This window comes from Ostrinia furnacalis, unplaced genomic scaffold (genome assembly GCF_004193835.3).
Source record: "Ostrinia furnacalis isolate ACB-3 unplaced genomic scaffold, ASM419383v2 OfSCF6303, whole genome shotgun sequence".
NCBI lineage: Eukaryota > Metazoa > Arthropoda > Insecta > Lepidoptera > Crambidae > Ostrinia > Ostrinia furnacalis.
The window spans coordinates 1-19,437 of NW_021136542.1; the positions used below are offsets into that span (position 1 = coordinate 1).

Sequence of the window (19,437 nt, forward strand, 5' to 3'; positions counted from 1 at the left end):
ATACATAAATTATATAAAGAAGAAACATTGTACCCTGCTGTCAAATAGGGGCCCCTATTAATCGGGGCATGCCATGGGCAATATGGGCATGCCTCGACACCGATTTTCAGCGGGTCCCTTGACGTTGCTGCGCCCTACCGCCGAAGGAGAAGCACTCCGTAAAGTACCTGTCCGTCGGCGGGAACACGCAATAAATTATCATCATCATTTCAGCAATAGGACGTCCACTGCTGAACATAGGCCACCCCCAAGGATTTCTACCACGACTCGTCCCGCGCTGTCCGTATCCAGGTACTTCCCGCAATCTTCACCAGACCGTGTCGGTCCACCTAGTGGGAGGCCTGACCACACTACGTGGTCGCCACTCAACACTTTTTTGCCCCAACGGCCATCAGCTCTATGTGCCCCGCTCAGCATTTTATAATCCTCCTTCTTACGTGAATTATAGCCTGACCTGATAGGAGTGATAAAACGCTCTCAATATTATACAGAGGTGGTATTTAGATACAATTATGGACCCTGTCAGACTCAGCATTTTAGGTGAAGGGAAGAATTTCAACTCTATAACAGTTACACCTGTATAAACGGCATGATTGCCGTCGTCAAACAGTCTTTCGTGTCAAAACAGATGTCTATGTCTCGTTTTCAGATCGAAGAGCTAAGCTGCACGCCTCCCGCGGCGCCGCCTGCGTCTCTAGTGACGTCAGCGGCCGCGTCACTCGCCTCGTTGTGGCGCGGATGGAGCAAGTGACGCGCGCACACACTCACAAAAGCACACTACCAAACCAAACAACGCGCTGTATTTGCTGTGCTTAACTTCACTTTATCATTTATTTATACAGGGTGTTTGGCGCATCGTGTGCCAAAATGATTTGGCGGATAGAATGGGTCATTTCCTATATTTTCAGCCCCCATAACACGTTCCATGCCAGGCGGCTACTTTTAAATTATTTTTTTTAGTAATTTCACCAAAATACCCAAATCGCATCATTTAATTTCGATTTAAAAAAAAACTACTAGGCGCAGCCCTAAAGTAAATATTTTGTTTTGACGTGCATTAATGTAGGGTTGCATCAAATCTAAATTTACTGGCAAATATCATCTAGTTTTTTTTTAATTCAGCTTTGAAGTTTTCCGAAAAGTTAAAAATGGACTGAACATTTAAGTTTACATGGGTATAATTTTTTTTTTAAAAGAGATAGCGATCTTAGGATTTCACCAAAACTTCTCTAGTCTATCCTCATTCAAACGGTATAATAATCTTGTTTAAACAAGAACAACAACTTCACAAATTCCTTAAATTAGTGCATTGACTCTACTCGGACTGATTTGCGAAATTTGTGTTTATAGCCCCTTTATGTTTGAATAGCACGTTTAACACCTACAGGTAAACAATATTTATCTTATGCAATGTAAAAACCTTTTCCCAATCGTTTTTCAATGTGGATTTCTTGAAATTAAAGACGAAAATAATTATTTTGATAGTTTATTAATTATTACAAATTTTGTTCAAAATGGCCTCGGCAACGTATACACTCACGACATCTTCTTCTGATTTTCTCTTTTTATTACTACAAAGGCGTTTTCTACTCGTGGATTGGAAGAGATGGCTCTATACAGTGACCTGCACGTTCCCCAGACCTAACTCCGTTCGATTTTTACGTCTGGGGACAAGCTAAAGAACTGGTGTACGTAACGGATTCAAACAATAGAAAAACTACAACGAATAGAAAACGCCTTATTAGTAATAAAAAGAAAAATGTGACTGCATACGACAACAGTCGAAATTAGAAGAAGATGTCTTGAGTGTATAAGTTGCCGAGGCGGACATTTTGAACAAAATTTGTAATAATTAATAAACGATCAAAATAATTATTTTCGTCTTTAATTTCAAGAAATCCACATTGAAAAACGATAGGGAAAAGGTTTTTANGTGAAGTTGTTGTTATTATTTAAACAAGATTAGTATACCGTTTGAATGAGGATAGACTAGAGAAGTTTTGGTGAAATCCTAAGATCGCTATCTCTTTTAAAAAAAAAATTATACCCATGTAAACTTAAATGTTCAGTCCATTTTTAACTTTTCGGAAAACTTCGAAGCTGAATTTAAAAAAAACTAGATGATATTTGCCAGTAAATTTAGATTTGATGCAACCCCACATTAATGCACGTCAAAACAAAATATTTACTTTAGGGCTGCGCCTAGTAGTTTTTTTTTAAATCGAAATTAAATGATGCGATTTGGGTATTTTGGTGAAATTACTAAAAAAATTAATTTAAAAGTAGCCGCCTGGCATGGAACGTGTTATGGGGGCTGAAAATATAGGAAATGACCCATTCTATCCGCCAAATCATTTTGGCACACGATGCGCCAAACACCCTGTATAAATGATTTAACCTCTTACCAACGAGAGACACCTATTGTTGCCAAGTCAAAAGTCACTTCTCAATACGGGTGGCGTCTATTGTTGTTTTGGCAAAGCCAATACTAAATCACGGTTTACGACAAAAAAAAACAATAAAATTGTAAATTAAGTGTAAAATACGCTTGTAATTATAAAAATACATTAGTTGCAGAATATAATATTCCAAATTTCAATAACGTTAAGTCTCATACTTTTTAAAATATCTTAATTTAAAGTGGATCAAACAATTTTATAGGTTAAAATACCCCGTATTGAGTGGCGACTTTGGTTTCCAAGGGCCCGTAGGTACAGGGTTAAATGTCATGTCAGGATGTTTTCTGGTAAGGTCTAATTTTTATGTGATGTGTCCTCGAGTCGAACTGGCTTGATCGAGAAAACAACTTGTCATACCGGAATCATTTTCCCCGTTTATTTTTATTCTACAGCGCGCTGTGCGCATTGCAGCTTTTAGCTCGCTCACTGTCAAAAAAAAGGGAGAGTAACGAATAGTGTCGAATCTTTCGTTTTGTGGGTAGTCAGCAAAATTTGCTGTTTAATGTATTTTAGTTTTATTTAAATCTTTGCTCGACATAATTTTACACAGTAAATTAGCTACACGGTTACGTAACCGACCTGATTTATAAACGCTTAAAATGGAACAGAACCAGTGAATTAATTACATTTTAAAAAGTTTTTTGGGTATTGCATGGTGTCACGCCACGTCACGTGTGCGTGGTGATGTGACTCAATAATGTAATGTCACGGAATCCCTTTCGTTTGAGTAGTCGCATACATCCAACTTTTTAATCGATTGATTTATGAATGAATGTTATTTCTTGGCACAGTTCCGATGCATTACTTGAATGAAAAACATTATAAAAGCGGATGTATGTGACGGCTCTATGCCGACACGAATGAGTGTCATAATGTGTTTAGATCTCATCGTTGTAGTCTACTGATGTGAGGTATGTAACTGTCGTGTCACACCAGTGTGTAGCGGCTGTGTTCCACGTAATACTTAAATAGGTTGATTGGAATTCTACTCTCTAGAACTACTAGGGCCGCAAGTATTTTTCTGGAACATAATACGAAAAAGTGGCCGTTAAACATTCCCGTGTGACAAAACAGAAATTATTATTTTAATTTAGAAATGTAGTTAGATACTATAATACTATTGTGTTCGAATCGTCATAGATTGTCGTAAGAACGATTATTTTTTACTTTTGTGATTTAATTTTGACATTAATAAATATTATTTTTACAATTTTGTGTCATTTTGATTTGGTATTGACGAATAATAATCAATGTTGAACAAAACAAATCAATTTAATACTATAAACAATTAGAAAAACTAAAATAAGACTAGCAATACCTCAATAATTAAATCTAAAAATCTTTATGTATAACTATTATAAATTAAGTACATCATTTATATTATAAATGCACACTGAACACATCCAATATCGTCGGAATGTTAGTAGGTAGAGTTCGGATAGCAATCCATGATTCTGAAGGACGCGCGATTCGCTCAAAATGTTTTATTTATTTCAACTTTTGTGCTCCAACTTGACAGCACGGTCAAAACTTACTTTTTATGTTTTACCAACCCGTGTTCGACGCCCAATCTAATCCACTTGAGCAAAATCTGGACGTCACATGCAAAGTGCGTGTCGCTAGCGGGCGGCGTGACGTAGGCGACGCGAGCGCAGGTCACGTGACGCGGGCGTGACGTAGGCAGGGTGGGCGCAGGTCACGTGATTGCCGGTGTGACGTAGGCGCAGGTCACGTGACTGCGGGCGTGATGTAGGCAGCGTGGGCGCAGGTCACGTGATGCGGACGTGACGTAGACGGCGCGAGCGCAGGACATGTGGTTACCGGTGTGACGTAGGCAGCGTGGGCGCAGGTCACGTGATGCGGGCGTGACGTAGGCGCAGGTCACGTGACTGCGGGCGTGACGTAGGCGGCGCGAGCGCAGGTCACGTAATGCGGGCGTGACGTAGCAACGTGGGCGCCGGTCACTGACATAGCGTGGATTAGCGGGGAGTTGCGCCGAATTTTGTCAGTGTGTGCGTGCGCGCCGCATACGTATTGGCGCGCTCACATACAAACCGCGCTCGGTGCTTTTCTATGAAGATGACCATTTGTATTTACTCTGGCAGCATGGTCGCAGGTCACGTGACTTCGGCGTGACTGCGGCGGACGTCACGTGTGCGGCGCGCGCGCCCAGCGCTCGTGGGAGCGCTGCAGGGCCTCCTGTAGGGCGCTCATGCGCTGTTCCAGCTCTGCAGATGGAGACGCTTCGCGCTGGAAACATTTATTTCTGCATAAATGAGGTTCTAAAGAAGATGCCATTTACTTTGCCATGTTGCTAAAATGCTAAAGGCAGTCGGTAGATATTTATACGGGTGACAAATGTCAAATGCAAATGTAAGAGTGAAAAACTCTCAAGGTAATAGATACAAGCCAAGAGCTTCCTCGTTGTGGATAAAAAAAAATACATTTCGCTCTGAGAAAAAGTCAATATTCCTTAGATACCGACTGCCATTGCCGTTTGCCGTAGTCCCTCAACACACTTTAGTCTGGTCTGCGAGCACGTAGAATTTTGTACAATGACCCCAAGCTATCTATCCTTATCGCAATATAATTACGCGCGAGCGATAAGGATGGGGTCATTGGACAATATTCTAGGTACTCACAGACCGGCTTTAGATTGATTACGGATATCCCCATTTCTGATTCGATCTCGTAAAGAAACGCCGAGCATAGCCCTCTCCATAGCACGCTGTGCAACTTTGAGCTTCTGTATAAGGCCTTTAGTAGATTGATAGCACACCAACCGGCAGCCGCTCGACCCTCAGATGTCTTGCTTGGTACTGGCAGTCGCAGGCGTCGCTGGCCGCGTCCCGCCGCGTGGGCCGCTGCACGCCCGCGTCCCGCCGCGGTACCGACCACCACCACGACTGCGGCAAACATTCATCATTCAGCATCATCAATTTAAGGTTATTTGCTCTCCACTGCAGAAGAAATTCTATAAGTCTAGCGCTTAACTTAACCAGTGCCTACTGCTGTCTTTCCCGAAGACTATAATCCGGGCGTTTTCAAGGCGAGAGTGAATACGCATTTACAGGGCAGATATCTACCATCCTAGTCTGCATCCCACTTAACATCAGGTGCGATTGTGGTCAAATATCTGCCTATTTATGCATAAAAAAAGATATGAAAGCGGCAAGAAAGGGTGTTTTTGTAACGTCAAACACTGGCGTTATACTTTAAATCTCCTTCAGAATTATATGCTTTGTTCATGTCACAATATGTCAATGTCACCCTACTCGTGCCAACCCATATCTCACTGATTTATGCGGAGAATCTGGCCTACATTCACCACAGTGGCCAGACGGGTTGGGAAGGCCTGTTGTTAGCAGTTTTTCCCCTTAGGGAGAAGCCAAACATTGTGTCGCATCACTGTACACATGTGGTATACGGCACCGAAACGCACCGTCTGGCATATCATTGATTTTTATATGCAGGACGCCGCAGCGGCACCGCACCGTGCGTGTGGCTTCTCCCTTACGAATGGGGATGGCAGGGATATTACTCGAGCAAAGAATATTACACAAACCAAAAATGTAAACTACCAAAAACGTTAATTTATACATAAACGCCTTTGAAAACTAAAACATTCTCGTACTTTATTATCAAAGGTCGTAAACTTACCTTTTCCTCATATGCATTGTTCTTTTTCTTCAGCAATCTCCTAGGTGGCGTGGGTGCCGACGAGCAGCTAGCCACCTCGCTCCCACTCGTTTTGGAGCAATCGCCCCGTCTCTCTCCAACCCTCGAATAATCACAACTCGCCGTTTCGTGTCTCCTGGTGTTGGCACGATCCTGCAGTCTCTCTCCTCTTGACGAACACACGCAGCTACCCATCTCGCTTGCACTCGGCTTTCTGTGCAATTGCAACTTCTGTTCTATTCTAGGGCATTCACAATCTATTTCGTTTCTGTGGCCATCCCTTCTCTCTCTAGCTTCAGGGCTGCGTTGAACATCTCCGTTGTGTCCTTCGTCGCATTCGCAGCTTACTGTCTCGCTCACTCGCCCGCGGCTTCGTTTAGGTTTGAGCGAGACGCATTTTGAGCAGCGGTCGTTGATAAGCTCGATAAGACCGGCCTCGTCTCGTTGGAATTGGAGAGCTTTGATGAGGGTCTCTTGTTCCTTTATTTTGTTTTCTTGTTCTCTGAAACGTGAAAAGAAAATTTTATATTTTTATGTCATCAGCATTTTTGAAACAATTGAATGATTTAGAAGAAAATGTATAACTGGAAGCGAAGCAAGTTGAGGTAGAACTTCAGGCAGGCAGCAGATTAGACAAGGACAACTTTAGTTGTGTGCATGCCAACGGACGGTGGTTGGTGGGCCTTCAATATTGAATCTACTAACCAGCCGCATAATTGCAATCTTTTTCGGAATTTAAAGCTAATTTTTTTTATACAATTAGATTAAATATCAGACTATATCTTGCAATTTAAAATGTTTGCATATATTAAGGTATAATTGAGAAAAAAAATAAAAACAAAAATCACTAAAATCATTTTTCCTAATGAACTGAATGCGTTTACGAAGCACTTAATACGCTTATTACGTGTAGTTTTAAGAGCTCTATGAAGTATTATAATAATTCTGAATTAAATGTTATTAGTTAACGAGTGAGAATATTTTTGCATAATTTTGAAGTAAAAAAATAGGTAACTTTGAATTAATATACCGCGAAAACTACTTGGAATTTTCAAACGGGAGTTTTACTATCTATGTTTGTATAACTGAGCTCTATACGGTTCATCAAATAAATGATAATGTCCGATTATACAGTCTCATAACATACTGTGCGAAGGTGGAAGTGAGCTTCACCCGGAATCCTCAACCACGGAGGGACTGGCTATCTTACCTCTAACTGCCGGTACACAACAATGCTGTTAACATTGTTGTTAAGGGGACAGACTTAGGTAAGATGGTGGTAGCTAGCCAGGCGGAATTAGAACAAGCCCTACCACCAACCAAACCGAACAGAAAAATCTGCCCCCACTGGGAATCGAACCCGGGAACTCTGCGTCTGAAGCAGGTGGTCTTACCACTAGACCACAGAGGCGGTTAATAAATATAACAATCTGTGTTCAGTTCACATATCTATATCTATTATATAAAAGAAAGTCGTGTTAGTTACTCCAGTTATAACTCAAGAACGGCTGAACTGATTTAGCTGAAAATTGTCAGGGAGGTAGTTTAGAGCCAGGAGAAGGACATAGGATACTTTTTATCCCGTTCGAAATAAAAAAGAGACTGTTTATTTATTGCCATTAAGGCGGAACAAAGTTCGCCGGGTCAGCTAGTCTATCTATATAAATAAAAATGAATTGTTGTTCGTTAGTCTGATTATAACTCGAGAACAGCTGGGCCGATTGAGCTGATTTTGGTTTTAAAATGTTTGTCGTAGTCCAGGGTAGGTCTAAACGGTGAGAAAATAAGAAAAAATTGCGATGGCTTATTTATTGCCTTTAAGGCGGAACCGAGATCGCGGGGTCAGCTAGTATTGAATAAAATAATTTCGAACTCCTCCTATGTTCTTCTGATTAATTTCGTTGCGGGTCCAATGACAGTTTAACTTTCCCCCGGGACAAACTTGACCTTCATTGGTTGGGTTTTTGTGGCGGTCAAGCTGTAGATCCTGGCCACACAGGAGTTGCAGCGGTGGGAACGAGAGGTGGGAATAGTCCCGTTAGTATTGAATAAAATTAGTGACTGACCGCTGTCGCGCGCGCATCCTCCGCACGCAGGCCTGCACGCCGCACACGACGCGCCGCACTTCCTTGCATAGTGCCGCGCCGCGCGAGTGCGCTTCCTCTAGCTGCGACTGGAGGGTAGACGCGCACGCGGCCTTGTCTCTGTGAGAGAGAAGTTTGCACTTTATCCTTGATACACATTTTCTTGAACACTAAGGCTGAATTGCACCACCCAACTTTAACGGTAAAGTTGACAATAACCGGTGCTTTTTGTATGGAATTTGACAGATTTTTGACGTTTGTCAAAGTTAAAGTAAGATGGTGCAACCCAGCCTAATTATAGCTAATTTAACTGTACAGACATTATACTTATGTTATCAGCATTTAACCTGTAATGAAAAATATCATTATTTTTGTTCTTTAGTCCTGGACATTCAATATCGATACTTGACCATCCCCAAGATGTTAAAATCTTTCTTACACCCTGTATGATGACTGACCATCCTTAACATAAAATCAAAATTATCTTTATTTGTATAGACTAATTATTAAATTAGTACTTACAAATCGTCAAATGCTCTTAAGGAGCTTATACATGTCCCATTCTTTTTTTGCTATACCGAAAGACATGTCTGGGGGTGGAGACCTGGTGGTCTGTAACACAAGTATTTTTTTACTTACCATAGATCACCAATCTCCACAAACAAGTTACATATATCTAGTTATACCTAATCGTAAGCATGTTACTTTGTATCTACTAGTTTGTAGTGAGAAATAACTTCAATTTATTATTATTTAGCAAGTGCTGAGAAGAAGCGCCGCAACAAACTCAGTCACCACTGTCTGCTGGTTTGGTTTATATTTCATATTTGTACCCCTGTTTGAAACCTTAAGTACGCACCTGCAGCAGGCATCGAGCGCCTGGCAGCGCTGGTGCGCGCGCGCCAGCTGGTCGGCGAGCGCGCGTGTGCGGCGCCCGCTTTCCGCTGCCAGCTGCTTCAGCTCCTCCATTTCCTCGCGTAGTGCGCGACTCTGAAAATATAAGAATCCACCATCAATAGCCTTGCTCGCAGTCTTCAAAATTACGGCATGTTACATAGTCATTCAGCGCAGGACCGTTCATTATGGAAAACCTTGGGGGAGGCCTTTGTCCAGCAGTGGACGTCATTTGGCTGAAACGAACGAACGAACATAATCATTATCGTGCTTCGCGCGGTCAAAACATACAAACGACAATAGCCATGCCTTAAATGAGCACACTAGTGAAATATATCCCCGGGACTACTCAACCTTCACTGGTTGGATTTCATTGGATGCCACGTTGTAGATCCTGGCTATACAGGAGTTGCAGTGGTGGGAAAGTGTAGTTGAAATAAGTCCCGTTAGTAGTCGATTCGATATTCTTCATCTTTTCTCTACAGAAGCAATTCGTTCGTTCGTTTCAGCCAAATGACGTCCACTCAAAAAAAATCAAAATATATTTATTTGTATAGACTAATTAAATTAGTACTTACAAATCGTCAACTGCTCTTAAGGAGCCTATACATGTCTCATTCTTTTTTTGCCCTACCAGCGCTTCGAGACAAACATTTGGCAAGTGCTGAGAAGAAGCGCTGCAACAAACTCAGTCACCACTGTCTGCCTGCTGGACAAAGGCTTCCCCCAAGTTTTTCCATTACACCACAGAAGCAGTACACGACACAAAATAAACGTATACAGTGAAAAAGTTAAACGTATTTTTCTTTTCTTACCTCGTCGATGATGTGGTTAGCTTGCTGTAGGTCCCGCGTGAGCGAGGCGACGGCGGCCTCGTGGCGCGCACATTGTTGACGCGCCTCCGCCAGCGACCGCGTCTGCTCCTCGATTGACACTAGAACAGAACATGAGAGTTATTGTATTGGTGAACTGAAATATTCTTGAAAGCCGTTTGAGTTTTAATATAGGGATGTTTCCTGGGTCAAAAAGCAAGAGTTTTAAATAGTCCGTCAGTTAACTTATCAAAAAATACTCTACACGTATTTTTCACTTTTTCAAACTAATGAAAATTTAAAGAGATAAAGCGCGCCAAAGTTCATAAGAAGAGGCCCGTGACGTCAATGCTTGCATAAAAGTGCCGCACGTTGTGACGTCGTGCGGAACTTCAACGCACTATAATTATGTAATTATTTGTTAGATTGACAAATAAAAATATATGTGTCCAATATTTTTTGATATTAAACATGACGGACTAAAAAAATTTTTTTAGGAAACTAGCCTATTGTGGTCATAAGCCGATTACCTAATAATTACATAGGTAGATAACAATCATAATCATCATTATCATTTCAGCCAATGATAGTTTTCACTAGTGGACGGAAACTTCCCCAAGAAACGTCACAAAACAAATTCCAGCCACTGCCGTGAGGTCGGTCGAGCAGGAGAGCTGAGTGATGATTGAACAAAATATTCAAAACTTCAAAGAAAATAAAGTTGTTAGATTCAGAAAATAATTATTTTTCTCATTAAAATAAATAAATTATATTATTATTATTATTTGTACGCTTTGGAGCTCACGGTTCAAAAGTGGCCCGGTCCTTTATAAGGCTTGCGTGGGGATACAGATCCAACACGTAGAGGCCGTTTCAAGCGCAAAATAATCGACAAAAGTGAAAGTGGTGCAGTGTATTATTATTATTAAAACCATACAGTCACTTGCATGAGAAAATAATAAGTGTGGATAATACAAAACTGTTATGCTGCTAAGTTCTTACCCTGAGCCTGCCTCAGCTGCACGGCCAGCGCCTCGCAGGCCGAGCTGCGGTCGCCGACGCTCTCTTGCAGATCAGACAACTGCTTTTTCACATTTTCCAGCTGAAAATACAGTGTGAGTCACGTTAAAGTGTACATATGAAAATAGATGAAACTAGACCTAATTTTATCGACAAAAAAGAGGTCAAAAAATTTTTGAGATTTTTTTTTATTTTTTTATGGATTTTTTTTTCTTCCAATTACTTATTGTAAAGAAAACGTAATAACTTTTAAATTAAGCGGTATGTCCTGATAAAATAAAAACAGTAATAATGCTAAATAATAGGAGATACTAAAAAAATCCATAAAATACACAAAAAAGGCCAACAAATAATAAAAAAATATACTTTTTGAAAAAAATCTGCTTTTAAATTCGTGTTTTTTTGCTTATTTGATAAATTTCTCCAAAGAATTTCCCTATAACCGGTGATTTTTATTACTTTGTATTATTCTCTATCGTATTACCTTCGTAAAACCAAAAATCGCATGTCTCTGGATAGAGACATGCGATTTTTGGTTTTACGACCACCAATACATGAGTAGTGAGCTCAGTTATTACAATGCACACGATGGAAGAAGTATGGTTCTTCTTATTATTAACGATTATTACACAGCAAAGTATATTACTACCTCCTGTTCCTTCGCCGTGAGCTGGTCCCTGTAGGAGAGGTCATTCTCCTTATCAGCAACCGCGGCCTCTAGTTCACCGATTCGCTGACGAAGCTCACCCACCTGGATCTATAATTAATTTTGTTTTTTACATTAAGGGGCAATTTTACTAACACATTGAAATTAATTTGTCAACTTTACCCGTAATCATAGCGAGAGTGATTGTGTAACATTTGTATAGATGGCAGCACATGTCAAGCTTTTTGAACCGTATAATTAAACTACAAAACGAAAAGTCGTCTTATTAGATCAGTAGCCTTATTCACGTAACAAAACTTCAACGACAACAAATCGCTGAGTTGTGATGACCCTTGTAAATACGGATTTAGAACTGTTTTTCAATGGGACGACTTCTGAACGTCAGCGAGATCTTGACTATCAGAATACGTGAATTAGGCCACCATAGAACTTACTTGCATCGTTTCGTTGTCATCTTTCAACCTCATGTTCTCTTCTTCCGAGCCACACGTGCAAGATTCCTGTAATGATAGGAAATTATAAATATTTTTACATTATACCGCACCACAAAATTAAAGTATTTTTAAAATTAAAGAATTATTTGTATACTGCTAAAGAGCAGTACACAAATAATTGGTTGATATTGCAATCCATGCGTGTTATCACAGCAAGGTTGTAAAAAGGAGCGAAGCGGTTACGCGAATGTTACCTACTTTATTGGACCCGGGGGCAGACGATTGCCTCTCAAGTCAACATGCAGGATTTATTATTTTGTTAAAAAACAGACAAGATAAATGGAATAACCAAGTTGATTTCATTAATTCTTTACAGAGTACTTCTACGCAAGACATGAGCACATTCCAACGAAAGCAAAATACTTAGTCTGAAATTGAAATTTTTAACATGAGCGTGCTCATTTGTTCATTTTTAGAAGTTGTTATCTACTTAATTAGAGAAGGAGCACGCTCATGCTAAAAATCTCAGTTCAGAAACCGGCTGTTAGACGTATATTATAATCTATCCAGCATCATGCCTAACATACAGTGAGCATTTCTCGCAAGATGTGGAGTTGCGCTGCGATGTGGCGCACGTCTGCTAACACCTCGCATGGGGACTCCGAGCGCTCCCACACACCCTGCCGGCCCCAATCAAATAAGGTCAAATAAAGAGCTTTATTGTGCTTAAATAGTCGAATATTAGATTACAGTAAACAGATATCCTAGAAGAAAAGTTTTTGTATCTAGACTTTTTTTCATTAGTAAAGTCACACTTGAGATTTTGTGCATTCGCTAGTCAATTTTTATTTATTTATACAACTTATGATCTATTTCGATCTTATGATAAAACAATAAGATTCAAAATAAAGTAAATTATATCACCACTATCTGTTTAACAGTCCGGTCGCCGAGCACATAGAATTTCCTCCAATGATCCCAAGCTACCCATCCTTATCGCTCGCACGTAATTATATTGCTGTCGCGACTGTGCGACGGGCGCCCGCAGTGAGTGATGAATAGCTTGGGGTCATTGGACGAAATTCTACGTGCTCGGCGACCGGGATTTAGTTTAGGGGAACTCTTGTGCCCGTTTTCATTGTAGATGACGTTTTCATTTACAGTAACTGCTTGAGCAACGTTAGTATGCACACACCACTCATGTTAATATCGCTATACCGAGTCGTTGGAACTGTTCAGGAAGTTCGATATTTCCATTTTCAGGCTTTCCACCTCCATTGAGATATCCTGAAACAATTGATGGTGAGATTTGCTTCATAAGTCATAATAACAAAAAACATTCCAGGTGTAACGTAGGGTACACCATTATGCCTTGTCTAAGAAGTAATGCTGTAATTGAGCTTTATGAAATTAAACATCGTCTCCCTTTAGACAAATTACAAGACGTGATTAGTTGTAACGCCGAAATCGCTTCGCTATCTTTTTTGCTAAAGAAACTCTTTACACCGTGAAGCATTTCGAAATGATAACTGTCACGTTTTGTAATTTATCTAGATGGGCGTAAACGAACTAAAGTCGCTGACATAGCCCGACGGATTACCAAGCTGAAGTGGCAATGGGCAGGGCACATAGTACGCAGAACTGACGGCCGATGGGGCAGCAAGGATCTGGAATGGAAGCCGCGTACCGGAAAACGCAGCGTGGGACGTCCACCCACAAGGTGGACCGACGACCTGATAACCTTTATAGCAGGAAGGCGCTGTATGCAGGCCAACCGTGCGATGTGGAAGTCATTGGGGGAGGCCTATGTTCAGCAGTGGACGTCCTGTGGCTGAAATGATGATAATGATCAATCCCGCCCGATTGGTTAATTTAAAATGATGCAGTTAATGTACCTTGCACTTGTCGAGAGACCACTTCTGGGCACTAACGACGTTCTGCAGACTGCTGATCTGGTTCCCTTTCTCCGTCTCCCGGCGTCTCACCTCCAGGCACGACTGGCGAAGCGTTTCTATCATCTCCTCTTGTTTCGCCGTCTGAAAATATTACACTGTAATAGAAAGGTACTTCCATCTAATTTATTGAGCTGGTCTGTAAGCACATAGAATTTTGTCCAATGACCCCAAGCTACCCATCCTTATTGCTCGCGCGTAATTATGTTGCTGTCGCGCTCGCACACTCACTGCGGGCGCCCGTCGCACAGACTTTAGCTGTTTGTAAATACAAATTACTAAAAATCCTATTAAGCCCTCGTGGTAAGCTAAATATGCTTGTGTTACGAGTGGGTTCACCACAACAGTCGAGCGGCGGCGGTATTCGAACTTGCGTTTCTTGGATCACGAGTTGGCTAGTCCGACCCCTTCACCGTTCGGCTATCGTACCTTCAAACTAGGTGAAAACATATCATCTTAAGGCTAAATTATAATTATTATTTCTACCCTATGATAGATCAAAACTCAGTGGCTTGACGTATCAGACAAATGTGCACAAGAATAGTACTCACCTCATAAAAACATTCTCTGTACAGCTCCTCGATCACAGACAGGTTGGTTTGTAGCGTCTTCACCATGTTCTTTTGTTCTTCCACCTCCTAAAATATTCCAATAGTCTTTTGCACATGACTTCTTTTATTTATTCACGCACAACACTTTCAAATAATTGCATGCATTACTTACATCAGGTTAATAAATATTTTCTTTTTGAATGAGTAAAATATTGATACAACAATCACATTAAAAGTTGTCTTGCAAAAAGGTTCCCAAGTAGGAGTAGCTAATTCACTAAAATGTCCACGCGATTTAAAAATAACATTATTGCTACATTCGACCATTTTAAAAGAATGTTCACAAGAACAACGACTATAGTTAGTTTCAGTTTGCATACGGTTTAAAAGCAACAAAAACGTTTCACAAAAACATCGCGGAGCAAATGCGACATCCCACACGTGTCCCGAGTACCAGCGGCAACAGTGTTAACTATCCATTGCCTGTCATGTCGTCTCGTTCTATCGCAAAGAATCACCATTTGATGAGAGCGAGAGCAAAAACAGAAATGGACAGTTAGAATAGGCGCACACCGTTGATTTTTAGTTGGCCGATAGTTGTGCCCGATTTTAAATTGTATGAAGAATCGGCCAAATCGAATCGGCGTAGTGTGCGCACTCCCATACATGCCCATACTTTGTCGGCCGTTTGGTGTAGTGGTTCAGAACGGACTACTATGCCGAGAGGTCCCGGGTTAGATTCCCGGCCGGGCAGAAATTGAAATGATGAATTTTAATTTTTGTGACGGGTCTGGGTGTAAATATGTATAATATGTATGTATTTAATAAAAAAGTATATAAGTAGTATATCCGTTAAGCTAGCACCCATAACACAAGCATTGAGTTGCTTACTTTGGGGCTAGCTGGCGCTGTGTGAAATTGTCCAAAGATTTATTTATTTATTTATTTATACTGATCAACTGCCCGACTAAACTATCGGCCGACTAACAATCAACGGTGTGCGCCTACTCTTATCAGTGTGGGCGTGTGTACGTACCCGCGCATCCGTCGACACGCCCGCGTCCTGCGTCCGCGCACCCGCGCTTCGCAGAGACTGCAGCTGAAAAGGAGAAAGTATAATGAGTTAGAAAAAAGATAGCAAGCAAATAAATGACTGAAGTAAATAAAGGAAGAGCCATCTATCTATCCTTTAAAGTATCAGCGAATCAAGACACAATAGAAATCAATTGTTACCGCGGTCTCATGCTACCATTTATACCGCCTACTTTATTTTCAGTTTGGCCCTAAGGTTGACTGAAGGAAAATGCATTAAGTCCGCCTTATGTACACCGTTCTATGTGTTCAGTTTGAAATAAATAAATAAATTTAGCAGCGTTCCACGAGTTATAACAGAATAACATCACATTGTAAAGACGCCGTTTCAGATGTGCATCTTAAGTTATGTTATGCCGTGACAGTTCTGTCACTGCTCCACTGCCGTAGGAAACTACATACAATGGTTTTTTTTATTTTATTTTTTTATAACGTACGTATTTTGCAACAAAAACTGTATCTGCAAATGAATACGTTCATGTAAATCTACGATTAAAGAAAATAGAGTCAGCAATGAGGGCTATCGTTTTAGCGCTCACCAGTTAGCGCCACTGTAGAGTAAGGTCCTGTCACTTGCTAGTAGCGAAGACAGTGGCACCAACTGGTGAGCGCTAAAGTGGTAGGAGGACTATCGCATTTGCACTCATCAAGATGGCGCCACTGTAGAGTAAAGTCGTGTCAATCGCCAGGGGTGCCAACTGTTAAGTATGAAAACGATAGCCCTCATTCAGTACTCACTTCGGCATGCGCATCGTCGAGGCGCGCGCGCAACTGGTTGGTCCGCGCGCTCAGCGCCGCGATACGCGCCTCCGCCACGCGTAAACTCTCGCCTTGCACGCGCACCGTCTCCTCCTTGTTTGCTAGCTACATAATTATACATAAATAATAATTAATAAAAAATAAAAGTATTTATTTCAGATAACAGGAATCCATAAATGTTAGTAAAAACTTGGGCTAATGTTAGTATCTTATTTCTAAAACAGTCAGATAAAGCAACATCAGTTCCGCATTCTCCTCTGTGGATCGATCGAAGCAACACGCAACCTACTTCCCTAGTTTGAACAATCTTTGTTATTGCCTTCACCAAAGCGAGGAGAAGAGGAGGTATATTGGATTTGAAAAATGAAATTTGAAAATTTCAGAGGTAATGTGGAAATAACGAAATCTGATTGGTTATTCAAACACGTTATCTCCTCTTCTCCTTTTGGGTGTCAGGTCTTACGAATAACGACTGACACAAATTACATAGCATGTAAGAAATCATTGATCTTAAAGGAAAATCAGGTTAATCAATGTAAAGATGAGTTAAAAGTGATTTTACAAGCTAATGTTCTGGAAAGTAGCACAATAATCATTCCGAGCTCCGGTGGCCTCATTATACTATCGATCCCATCAAAAAGCTGGTCTAACAGACGCTTATGGCAGCTTATTATGACGAAGGAAGATACACCACCTTTCGTAAGTCCGACTCTAACTCAAAGTAGCCTACAGTGGAAGACTATGGTACTCACCACCTGCAGCGTGGCCATGAGCTTGTGGTGGTAGTACTGCGCGCGCGCCGGCGCGTCCCACGACGAGCACTCGCTGTCCGGGAAGCTGCACGCGCCGCCGCTCTCCTGCGCACACCCGTAAAGTATTAAGTATAAGACTCAAACTCATTACATTTTTGCAAGGAGGCACTTTTATACGTCCCAGTCTTAACCCTACCACTGCTTTGGGTCAATAAATGGGCCAGTGTTAAGAAAAGCGCAAGAGACTCAGTCACTATTGTAATATTGTAAGATTCTGATGACCTGATGAAAGGCTGTTGCTAACAAGTACTAGTGGATTAAAAAAATCATGAATATAAAAATATGTGACAAAACAATCGAAGCTACCTTAACATAAGTAGATTTTGAAAGTCTAAGCTTAGAAAAGACACCCATAGACTTTGTTCTATCAGGACTTAAAGAAAATTAAATGAAAATTGAAAAAGCTTGCGAAATAGAAGTTATTGGGGAAGCTTATGTTCAGCAGTGGACGTCCTGTGGCTACAATGACGATGATAATGATGCTTCTCATATGAAATCAACAAAAACATCTACTCCTTTTTGAAAAAGTAAAAACAGAGATCTCCATAGAATACATTGTTAATCACATCGTAGTGCTGCAATCAATACTTATCCATAACTTGAAACAAATGAATGAAAGAAATTCTTTACTCAATGACTGATGTGAAAGCTATCGCAAAACATGCGACTGCTAAGAATAGCAGTAGATAGAAATCTACTAGGTTTATTAATAAATAAAAACTAAAAGCCATTAAGCATATCCAATAAATCAAAGCAAAACACACACAAAGTTGCGATCACCAAATCCGGTCATAAATCAACCGGCCCGGAATAGCCGCAAGTCAACAAACCGTTCACGTTTCGACAACACCGCCGTTTTATTGAAATGAAACTTATGGTCTTCTCTCATTGACTTGACTTTGTTAAAATAAAGGAACCCTATAGGAATAGCTTAGCAACCAGTAACTTCCGAAATAAAAAATAAAATAAAAATCTTATTTATTTCTCTCACAGACAAAAAATTACATTCTTACAATGAGTATTACATATTTGAGGCATCTTGTGTGTGAGAGACTGGTGTCTGATATAGGTTTCAGAGAAACCCGTATTTCAGGTCACCAGTGCTCCACCCCCAGGTTGTTTGCATAGTATCTTAGGTACATAAGGTGATGTGCCAGCAGACAAACAATAAAATATTAAAAACTAGCGGCCGCCCGCGACTTCGTACGCGTGGATCCCATTTTACCCCCTTACGCGGTTTAGATTTTTTCATACAAATGATTTTTCCCGCTAACTCCCGTTCCCGTTGGAATTTCGCAATATCCTGTTGTAACTAAGCTTTAAGTTTACTAAGAGACCTTCATGCCAAATTTCAAGCGTCTAACTTAAGCGGTTTAGATTTTTCATACAAAAGGATTTTCCCGGTAATTCCTGTTCCTGTGGGAATTTCGGGAATTCTTTTCTTAGTGCACCTCTACGGTACCTAAGCTACGACCCTTATAAATTTCAAGTGCCTACGTTTAGCCGTTTAGGCTGTGCGTGGGTATGTCAGTAAGTCAGTCATACAAAAGGAATTTCCCGCTAATTCCAGTTTCCGTGGGAATTTTGCAATATCCTGTTGTAACTAAGCTTTAAGTTTACTAACGTACCTGCATGCCAAATTTCAAGCGTCTAACTTACGCGGTTTAAATATTTTCATACAAATGTTTTTTCCCGCTAACTCCCGTTCCCGTGAGAATTTTGCAATATCCTGTTGTAACTAAGCTTTAAATTTACTAAGGTACCTGCATGCCAAATTTCAAGCGTCTATGTTACGTGGCTTAGATTTTTTCATACAAATATTTTTTCTCGCTAATTCCCGTTCCCGTAGGAATTTTGCAATATCCTGTTATAACTAAGCTTTAAGTTTACTAAGGTACCCGCTTGCCAAATTTCAAGCGTCTTACTTAAGCGGTTTAGATTTTTCATACAAAAGGATTTTCCCGCTAATGCCCGTTCCCGTGGGAATTCCTAAGTATCCTATAACCTGCCCAGGAGTATGAAGAATAATTGTACCAAGTTTCGTTAAAATCCGTCTAGTAGTTTTTGTTTCTATAAGGAACATACAGACAGACAGACAGACAGACAGACAAAAATTTTACTGATTGCATTTTTGGCATCAGTATCGATCACTAATCACCCCCTGATAGTTATTTTGAAAATATATTTCATGTACAGAATTGACCTCTCTACAGATTTATTTAT

The 19,437-nt window shown here is 40.6% G+C and overlaps 1 protein-coding gene across 1 annotated transcript in view; it reads right to left on the reverse strand.

Annotated features, from left to right (window-relative positions):
- Positions 1–3,783: 3,783 nt before the first annotated feature.
- The window catches only part of LOC114362255 (uncharacterized), a 30,352-nt gene continuing 14,698 nt past the window's right edge, over positions 3,784–19,437 (reverse strand). Inside the window, exons 16-31 of the mRNA XM_028317562.1 lie at positions 17,155–17,259; positions 16,382–16,507; positions 15,588–15,650; positions 14,552–14,638; positions 13,944–14,084; positions 13,267–13,335; positions 12,636–12,728; positions 12,049–12,114; positions 11,597–11,704; positions 10,930–11,029; positions 9,931–10,049; positions 9,081–9,211; positions 8,204–8,341; positions 6,120–6,639; positions 5,243–5,365; positions 3,784–4,709 (exon numbers count right to left, since the gene is read on the reverse strand). Of these exons, the coding sequence (XP_028173363.1) occupies positions 4,608–4,709; positions 5,243–5,365; positions 6,120–6,639; positions 8,204–8,341; positions 9,081–9,211; positions 9,931–10,049; positions 10,930–11,029; positions 11,597–11,704; positions 12,049–12,114; positions 12,636–12,728; positions 13,267–13,335; positions 13,944–14,084; positions 14,552–14,638; positions 15,588–15,650; positions 16,382–16,507; positions 17,155–17,259 (2,091 nt within the window). The 3' untranslated portion in view covers positions 3,784–4,607. The remainder of the gene's footprint in view (positions 4,710–5,242; positions 5,366–6,119; positions 6,640–8,203; positions 8,342–9,080; positions 9,212–9,930; positions 10,050–10,929; positions 11,030–11,596; positions 11,705–12,048; positions 12,115–12,635; positions 12,729–13,266; positions 13,336–13,943; positions 14,085–14,551; positions 14,639–15,587; positions 15,651–16,381; positions 16,508–17,154; positions 17,260–19,437) is intronic.